At 48.9% G+C, this 9,263-nt stretch overlaps 1 protein-coding gene across 1 annotated transcript in view; it reads right to left on the minus strand.

Annotated features, from left to right (window-relative positions):
- Positions 1-8,382, minus strand: part of XIRP1 (xin actin binding repeat containing 1) — a 44,790-nt gene extending 36,408 nt beyond the window's left edge. The window contains exons 1-5 of the mRNA XM_019530122.1: positions 8,225-8,382; positions 6,497-6,632; positions 5,838-5,984; positions 3,705-3,759; positions 2,037-2,423 (exon numbers count right to left, since the gene is read on the minus strand). Coding sequence (XP_019385667.1) covers positions 2,037-2,423; positions 3,705-3,759; positions 5,838-5,984; positions 6,497-6,534 — 627 coding nt within the window. The 5' untranslated portion in view covers positions 6,535-6,632; positions 8,225-8,382. The remainder of the gene's footprint in view (positions 1-2,036; positions 2,424-3,704; positions 3,760-5,837; positions 5,985-6,496; positions 6,633-8,224) is intronic.
- Positions 8,383-9,263: the final 881 nt, after the last annotated feature.

Below are 9,263 nucleotides of genomic sequence, written 5' to 3' on the forward strand. Positions count from 1 at the left end.
ACAAGTCCGCTATTTACCTCTGATCCTGGTTTTGACTATGTCCCTCTTACTCTTATGAGCAGTGCCTTGCTCTAGGAGACGTTTAATTCATTTAGTGAGTAAGGTGCCTGCTAGATCCCTTTTTGGCAGGAGTAGCACTTCTTGAGGGCTACTCTGATCCCCTTCTACTTCCTGTTCTACTGCTCTGCTTCCTGTTCCCAGTTTTCTGCTCCCTGTCTGATCTGTTGTTCTGCTTTCTGCTCCCTACCCTAAGTGCTGCTGTATTCCCTGCCCCTTCCCTGATGTGCCATATGCCACACACACAGGCTGCCTCTGCCATATATGGGTTTGTCACCTCAGCCCTAGAGGGTTTGAGACCAAGGTACAATTCCATGGGAGTAAAGCTCTCCAAAACCAGTCCTTTGAGGGCTTGTCTGCAGCAGTGCAGTAGTGGGGTCTAGCTCTGCGGTGGGGGAACCTGGCTGTGCCTTACCCAGAGCATGCTCTGAACTGGAGCAGGCATGGAAGGATGAGCCTGCAGCAGCCTCACTCATGTATTTTGGGGTTTGGAGCCATGCCTGTAGGCTCAGGTAGGGACGTATGCAGGATGAGGTCTAGTCCTCATGGTATCGGGACCCACAGCTGCAGCAGTGTTGACAAGTCCTGAGATTGCATCTCTTCTTGTTTAGGCCATTTGCAATGAGTAGTTGGATTTTTCTATCTGCCTTCCACCCTTCTCATAATTTTGCTAAATTTTAGAGTTGCCTTAAGTGTCTTCTTTCTGACTTAGGCTAACCTGTTCATTTTTCTTCAGTCTGTCCCCATAACTTTCAGAGCTCATATTTCTGATACAAACTGTGTGGCCCTTGGCTGCTTCCTTAGCCAGGTAATCATATCCTCCCTGTAGGGCAGCAATCAGGAGAATTATACCCTGCCCTTGGGTTGCCTACTTGTCTAAGTGCAGTCAAAAAAGGGCTTTTTCCAGCAGTCCCCTGGTCAATAGTCTACCCCCAATGGTAATGACCTAGGCACCACACTGTGTTTGTCTGCTCTGTATAGCTCACAGGGTGGAGCAGTCCTACCTCTTCTCCTCTAGAGACGTCTATTCCTATCAGCCCCTTCAATTTACATTTCTTTCGTGTATCCTGTGCTCTGATAAGCACTGCGGAGCTGAGACCAGCTCACACGGGGCCATTTTTGCATGGTGCTGTGCACAAACAAACCCTTTGCAACTTCAATTCACTGCCTGTCATGGGGGCCCACTGAGGACATTCCCTTCATTGTGTTTCCTGGACAATTAGCAATACAATTCATAGAGGCTGGGGCTCACACCCTCGCTCTTGATTATTCCTGGTTTTAAATCACTATTGGCTTCAAGCAGAAGTGCATTTGAGAGCAAGGAAGGGCAGGGGCCTAGATTAGGAAGGAGGAGTCTCTTGCACAGGCTGGTTTTGTACACTCTGGAGAGACGGGCTTAAGTCTAGCTTAGGCCACCAGTTCGGTGAGACTTCTCACAAGTGGATGTTCCCTGATTCCAGTCCGTGGTGTGAACTGGTTGTATGTATTGGCACTAACATCCAGACAATTTGCCCGCTTCGTGACCCATTGGTTACTAATAGAGGGCCAGATGCTGCCATATTAATAATTACTCACATTAATTAGTATGCTGTGCTGGGGTAGCTTCACTGAGTGCACTGATGGAGCTGGTGTGTGCAGGTGGCAGACTTTGGCCCAATGGAAGCCCAGTGCATGCTGGGAAGCCGGTGCTGCGTCTGTGTCATTAGCAGGTGAGTGGTGAGAACCAGGTTTTCGGGAGCCCACCGCAGCCTGCTTCAAGATCAACTGTTTGCCTCTAAGCCAAACCCAAGGAGCCTCCGGTCTGCCAGCAATACACATCCACCAGAAGTGGTGCCCTCTTCTCCACTCTCCTGGCCATTCCCACCCTCACCCCATTGAAATCAATGGGCTTTCCACTGCTGAGTTCACCAGCACCAAGCTGTGGCCCTAATTCCAAAAGCAAACAGGTTTTGGGGCATGCGAGGAGAGAGCTCACCAACCTTGGTGGCTGAAGCCCCTGCTGCGGACGTGGCAGGACTCCTCTGCTGTCTCCTGCTGCTGTGGGGCGAAGAGAAGGGCAGCTCTGCCCAGCGTTTAGCCCCCTTGGCCAAAGGCTGGAGGGTTGTCTGTGTGTCGGGCTCGGATTTGCTTTTCCTAAACCTGCCACCGGAAGAGGTTGTGAGGAGGGGGTCAGAAGAGACAGGCAGAAGTTGGGGACCGGCAGTGACTCTGCTGGCATCAGAGCTGGTGTTCCCTGGAGTGGGACTGGCGTGGTGGGTGGCGCTGGACCTACTCCCGGAGACATTGCTGGTGGGGCCTCGAGGTATGGCAGCTTTTGCCCCCAAAGGCTCCTGTTCGTTGGGCCATAGACGGTTTCTCGCCATCCTCTAAAAGAGATCCATCAAGACGTTTATTCTCTACTGTCTGCAGGGAACCCACTGCAACTGTGAAACACGGCCCCCAAGCTCACCCCCTTTCTCCCTCTCTGTTTCATGACAGTACTCATGTTGCCTCCTAGACTTGGAAGGGCTTGTCTGCACAGCCTTCCTCCTGACCACAGGAGCCGACCTTTTTTTTGCTGGGGTGGGGGGTCCTAAGATGATACCCCGCCCTTCTCTCCATGACAAGGCTGGAGCAGAGCTGAGCAGAGCCTGCGGTGGAGGGGAGGTGGGGGTGGATGTGGGCTGCCAGCAACCAGTGCACGGCTCCCAGAGGGAGCATCAGGCAGCAGGCAGCCTGCATCCACCCCTGCCCTGCGCGCAAATCTGGGGGGCACATGGGTCCCATGCACCGCTCCTCAGTAGGGAGCCAGCCCCTCTGTCCCACCCTCTGGGCTCTGTCTTGCTCCCCGCCTTGGCCCTGGTCCTCATGCACTGCCCTGCCTGGGCAGCACCCCTGCCCCACTCCCTTCCTCACCGTGGCGGTCTCAATCTACCCTGCCCCCCGCATTGACGTACCTGCAGGCAGCTGGGGGAGCTGCTCTCCACCGCTGCCTGGGGCTGCTTTCCTGGCCACATGCATGTGTGCACATGCACACATACACACGGTGTCCCTGGTGTCCCGCTGCTGCAGCCCCTTGTAGTCTGCAGCGCTGCCAGCCTGCAAGGGGAAACCTGCCATTTCCCACTTTTTTCCTCAGTGAACAGAAAACCTGGATTCCTGCACAATACTGGGACAAATGCTGGCCTGGAGTCACGCAGCCTGGGACCGGGATCTGATGTTCCCATTTCAGGCCTGTCGTGCCCACTTAGAGACAGGTTGTTCGGGGCGGGGGGCGGGAAGGGCAGAGCTCACAGGCCCCCACATACTTGGCAGCTATGCTCTTGACTCTAGGACTGCTCTCTCCAAAATGATTGCTCTCCTGGCTCCTGCTCTGGCTTACCAGAGTCCGGCAATTAAGCAGAATAAAGGGTTTGAAAACAGCTCCAAGTGGCTCAGCATACACGAGCCGAATGCTCTGGGGCGTGCTTCGTGTCTTTGCTCTGATTCTCAGTTCAGTTCACACTTGATGCGCTGGACAATGATACCTGCCCTGCCCTGAGTCCTCTTCAGACCACTTGCTGATTGCTACGCATGGCTTGGTTTCCTCACCAGGGATGAAGATGACAAAGGGTGTCAGCTTCTCTGTCATGTGTCTGTCCATCTTGTATAAGTCAATTTGGACTCACCTTGTGATCCTCTTGCGTTGATGTGCCACTTCCACGATCCAGGATGTTTTGATATCTACACGAGAGACAGAAGATGATGCTTTACCCCCCTTTCCAGACAGTGCATTCAAGAATTACAATATTTTTTTACCTAAAGAAGCAGCCCAGATGTTTCGCAAAGCTCTTGGGGGCCTTTTGAATCCTTTGGTTTCAGTAAAACTCGAATTCTGATTTGGATCTAAATTTTGGACGTGGGGATAGATCTGAATTTGGCCAAGCAGAGATTTTTATTTTTGAAGTGTGTCGGAAATGCCAGTCTCTTGATTTAAAGCCCACAAGGGATGGTCGTTCGGTCTGACTTCCTGCCTAAAGTAAGGCTGTAGATTTTCCCCGGGGATTCCTCCCCTGAACCAAGCAGCTTGCAGTTGATCCAGTTGTAAAGACAATTTCATTTTGATTTAACAACATCAAGAGACAGAGGTTTCACTGCAGCTCTTGGTACTCTCCTCTGATGGGTGGTTACTCTGGCCATTCAAAATAATGCTTAATTACGAGTTGGGCTTTTCCACACTTCTCCTGCCCCGGTTTGCGCAATGCCTTTGTCTGATAGATTAAATTCCTCAGATATCTTCTCTACAGAGAGGGGCTTACAGATGGATTGAGTCCCTTTTTAACTGTGTTTTTGGTATGCTAGGTAGCTTTTGTGCCTTCAGGGTCCTGGTTATCCCCACTTGACATATTTAAGTGACGTATTCGAATACTCCACATCTATTCCTGGTCTCTTTTTTTGTTTAGCAAGATAAATTGAATGGTTGTTTTGTTTGAATAATTGTCCTGCAAGTATTAGCAGCTGACTGTTATTTTAAGTATGTAGTAGAATAATAGAGCTGAAGCGACTACCACGGCTCATAGATGTTCTTCACTGCATCCCTGTCTGCGTTGTCTGTCTCATTTGTGGTCCGTCTCCCCACACTTTTTAGGCTTGAAAGCCTCATCCCATCCTTCCTTTGGCTGCTCCTCAGGTTTTATCTCACGCCTAGGATTGATATGTTGTGCCACCGAACATGCCAGGCGAGTACTGTCTCCCTATGTTGGAAATGGGGGATGAGAAGAGGGTACGTGGGAACTAGCACCAGGATAATGAGCACCTTCTTCTGAAGGAGTTTGCAAGCAATAGTTTAGGGACGCATGCATGAGACGATCTTAAATCTTTGTTCTGGAGTAATGTAGAAATCTTACAGGAAAAATGTGTGGGCACGGCCTTACAGAGAAGGACGGTCGAGGACCTTTTGTGGTGCAGGCTGGCCTCAGGGATGTGCTTATAACTCGCATTGCCTTTCAGGGCAGTTTCGAGTGAGTGTCCGAGGGAAGAGTCTAATACTATAAATCTTCAGTCTATATGATTAGAAAGACCCTCCAGAGAGAAGGCCCTGGTCTGCTGTATAAACCTCGTAGATTTAGTTCTACCTAATATTGGATAAGATTTTTGTCTGTGATGAATAGGCACCCATGCTCCATGCTAAGCATGGACAGGGCTCTGCTGGTGTTTCTGTGGGTTGTTATCCCATTTTAGTTGGACCTGGACTGCTGTGAGGGATAAGTTCTCCAGGCCTTCACTTGCCGGTGTATTTGTATAGATTGAGCCTAATGCAAAGATGCATCCTTAAGGTTCGGGCTGCCCTAAGGCACCATTACTGGTCAATGAAATCGCAGCAGCACTAAAGCAATCACTTCTCTGCAGCAACTCTCTACCTTTGTGGGAAGCACCAATACCCTCTCAAACAGATGACTTTTGCAGTATGCCCTTAGGTCACCAAATTCCCGATATTTCCGAGTTCTCACAGAGATTCTCATCGTCTTCCCAGCTATCCCCTTTCTTTGAAGCTGAAGCACATCTTGGGTGCTTATGCTGACCACAGCTCTTGTAGAGTGGCCCAGGGAGAGAGCACATCCCTTAAGTAGGCTGGCTTTAGGCCATTTAGGACAGTGTAGGTCATAATCTCTGCTGAGAGTTTGTTTGGCATCCATTGTGTTTTTAAGAGTTGGTCAACACTGCCCAGAGGGTGGGATGGGTGATTTTTCATGCAGTCAATGCGGATCTCAATACGTGGATACTGTGAAATAGTTAATGGCCTGTGGAACCTAGTTGCTCACCTGGCTACTAGCTTGGAGACAGAAACAGAGTTTCTTAGAGACAGTGAAGCTCTGTGGTCTGGCCTGCTTTGTGGAGAACCAAGTGCTGTATGAAAGGATGAAGGCTGCCTCAGCTTGTCAACCCTTGCCATGTTTTCTGGCTGCTGCCTTCAAAACAGAGAAACAAAACCATTACCTACATGCCTGGGTGGGGGAAGTGTTCACAAAGCAAATTGGATCTTCTTCATTTGCTTACTCCATGCAACCATTTATGCTGTAAAGAACAAACTCTACCTTCCATGACACCTCTGTACACCTGATTTGAGCAAAGTCAGCAGGGGGTAGGAGGGAAGGGTACATATATACTGTGCTATTCTACAGGACAGTATGTAGGAGCGGTCATGTGCACTCCCATGTTGTGGTGATGAGTTTGGATTTAGTCCTTGGTTCAGCCAGCAAAGCAGCATGATATAAACACATGCTTGCAGTCAGGCCCATTGAATGGTGCTGCTCTAAGCTCTGTCTCTTTGGACAGCCTGAACGCTTTCCCATAATCTGCAATGCAGCTTCCAGCTGCCTGGGGTGAGTGGAATTTATTAGGATGGATGCATGCAGCTAGCTCTGACCCACCCTGTCACAAGGCAATAGTTTTGGGGAGGATTCAGCATTAAGTCTCTTACTTGCTTGTGCACTTTTCTGAGCCTGTGTGGCATCTCATTCGCTTCTCACGGCTCTCCCATACCACATATCAGAGTCCTTATTCCTTCCCTTTCCCTTTGGTTACAGGAATCAGGTGGGCAAAGTCCCCCAGCAAACCTGCAATTAAATATTAAAAGTCAGTGGTGAGGAAAGGGTCAGGGTGACTGAGGGAGTCAGCAGTAAAGAACAGGAGAGCATGCCCACGCCTAGCCTTGTGCATCTGTTCCTATCTCATAAGGTCTCCTTCTTACTTAGAAAACCCCTACAGATGCAAATTCAGATCTCAATCCCAGGCTTACTTAGCTGGTCTTTCTCCAGATTTGCATCAGTATCAGAATCTATACCATGGATATGCTGTCTCTCTAGGTTATGAGAAATCACACATATGGGGTAGTCCTCACTATTTCTTCCTTTCCTGTCCCCACCCCTGTACACAAAAGCCTGGTGGGCAGTAGCTTTCTCTCTGACTGACCAGAGACTGGGAATTGGCCACTCCAAGAAGTTCAGTTCTGGCTCCTAATCCAGGATTCCAGTTTAGTATGTAGTAAACTCCATCCCTACTTTGTGAGGTGTGAGGTTTAGCTGAAGAGGACGGGGGAGAGGGAACAACCATACCTTCTCCTTTTCTGTGTGTACCGTGAGGTCTGAAATGATGACATCTTGTGTGTTAGTAGCACAATGCCATGGCAAGTTAGTCTAGTCTCTTTGGCTGCTGTGGTCAGGACAAGAAATAATGAGGGAAATATAAATTGGATGTTAGGAAGAAGTTTCTTATTATGAGGGTAGCTGAGCATTGGAGCAAATTACTTGGAGAGGTTGTGTTCATCTTTAGGCATTAAAAGCAGGTCAAACCTACACTTGGCTAAGATGATTTAGATGCGGCTGATCCTGCTCTGAACAGGGGGTTGAACTAATGGATCTCTCAAGGTCCCTTTCAGCCTTATTTTTCTATGATTGAGACAGTTTGACAACCTGGTCCATCCTGCTGTGTTGTGGTACGAGCAGGTCTCAAACTATCAATGACATCAAGACTGGGTCAATGGTTGAAGAGGAGAGCTACCAGGCATAGCTTGCTGTTGTAATAGATGGTAGTTGTCCTTAGCATCAGGATAGCGGATTAAATACATCATATGTCTTATTCTACCATTTTTGAAGTGTGCCCCTCCTGAGAGACGGACCATCTACTAAATGAATGCATTTTCTGCTCAGGGAATAGTAAGTCGATTTGCTGGGAGGATATGTGGTCTGCTCACCTGACATGCCATGTAATGAAGTATGTATTGGAGAGATGCTACTTATTAGAGCAATGCAGCCCCTGACACCAAGCTGATCCCAGAGGGGCTGGAAGTTTGCTCTCCTGTGTAACGAAAAGGGGAATCTGCAACAATGCCAAGGAGGAAACAACCTCCTGGCGACTATCTGCAGTGAAGCATCCCACCGAAGTCAGAGCCTGGTGGTGCCTGGGGTTGCACATAGGAAGAGACTGTTCCTGCCCCCGCAAGCTCTCTGTCTGAAGAAGCAAGGGTGGTACAAAAAAGCAGTGTCATCTCCATTTAACAGGCAGGGGGAAGTGCAAACTGAAGGGACTTGTGCAACATCACACCAAATATCTGTGCCTAACCAGGTAAATAAAACAGGTCTCCTGAGTCCCCATTCAATGCCACAAACACAAGTCCATCCTCCTCCTCAGCCCACTCCTCAGGACTTACCGGGAAATGATCTACCAGGGATGAAGTATAGCATTCAGTGGGGAACCCAGTCAGTCTCCAGCAGTCCCACAAGGGGAATAAATGGGGGTGACGCTGAGTGAGCGTATGAGAAACAAGAGAGGAGAAAAGCTAGCAGGGGAGGGGGAGAGAGCCGAGTGGGTAAACTGTCCAAGTGTACCGGGGGCAAAATTCACTTGCTGGGTTCACCGGCTGGTCCACTTTTAATAGATCACTAAGTTGTGACAAACTACCACTTAGAGCGAGAGGCTTTTCATGTTCACTTTGGTTCCTCAGTAGCTAGATCCCTGAGCTGGCCAAACCTCACAGCAATCTCCCTGTCCTAGGTCTGTTCTGTGCCCCCCTCCCTGTGCAGGACTTCAGAAGCAAATGCCTTGGGAAAGCCCATGCTCAAGCTACTTTGGGACCCCACAAAAGTGGAGGCTGGACAAGGGTGCTCATTTCTAAAACCCACCAGCTTTCCCAGGGTCGCTCATAGGCATCCATGCCAGGAGCATTGCTGGAAAGATTTAATGCAACAGCAAAAAGCAGTTTTTTGCTGGAAAGATTTAGTGCAACAGTTGTGGATGAAAACTGCTCTTGGGAATATATTGCTCTGTGTAGTAATGCAAAAGAAGGAGGAGGCTTTATGGATAGGTTGGGATCAGGCTAAATATATGCTAGCACTCCATTGTTGTGGGCAGGGACCTTTAGGAAAAAGAGTAGAGTTTTGTTTTTCAGTTTTTCTTCTTTTACTACTGAAAAAAGCAGTTGGTTTTTTTTCAACTGCATCTGATGTGGGAATTTTTAAGCAAAATATGGCGATAGAATTGGCCACGGTAATATCCCTGCTCTTACAGAAGGCAATATGGGGGTTGTATGTCCACATACAACATGGGACATGGGCCCAAAATGCAATTTATCTTCCTTGAAATCCTTTCCGTGGGTTTATTCTGCTCATGCTGGAGAGCTATATAGGCAACAAAGTCAGCGCTTGAATAAGAGCAGTTAATATTGTGTGTGCCAAGGGCAGTTTATAATG

Source organism: Crocodylus porosus, unplaced genomic scaffold (genome assembly GCF_001723895.1).
Source record: "Crocodylus porosus isolate Cpor-Errol unplaced genomic scaffold, CroPor_comp1, whole genome shotgun sequence".
Classification (NCBI taxonomy): domain Eukaryota; kingdom Metazoa; phylum Chordata; order Crocodylia; family Crocodylidae; genus Crocodylus; species Crocodylus porosus.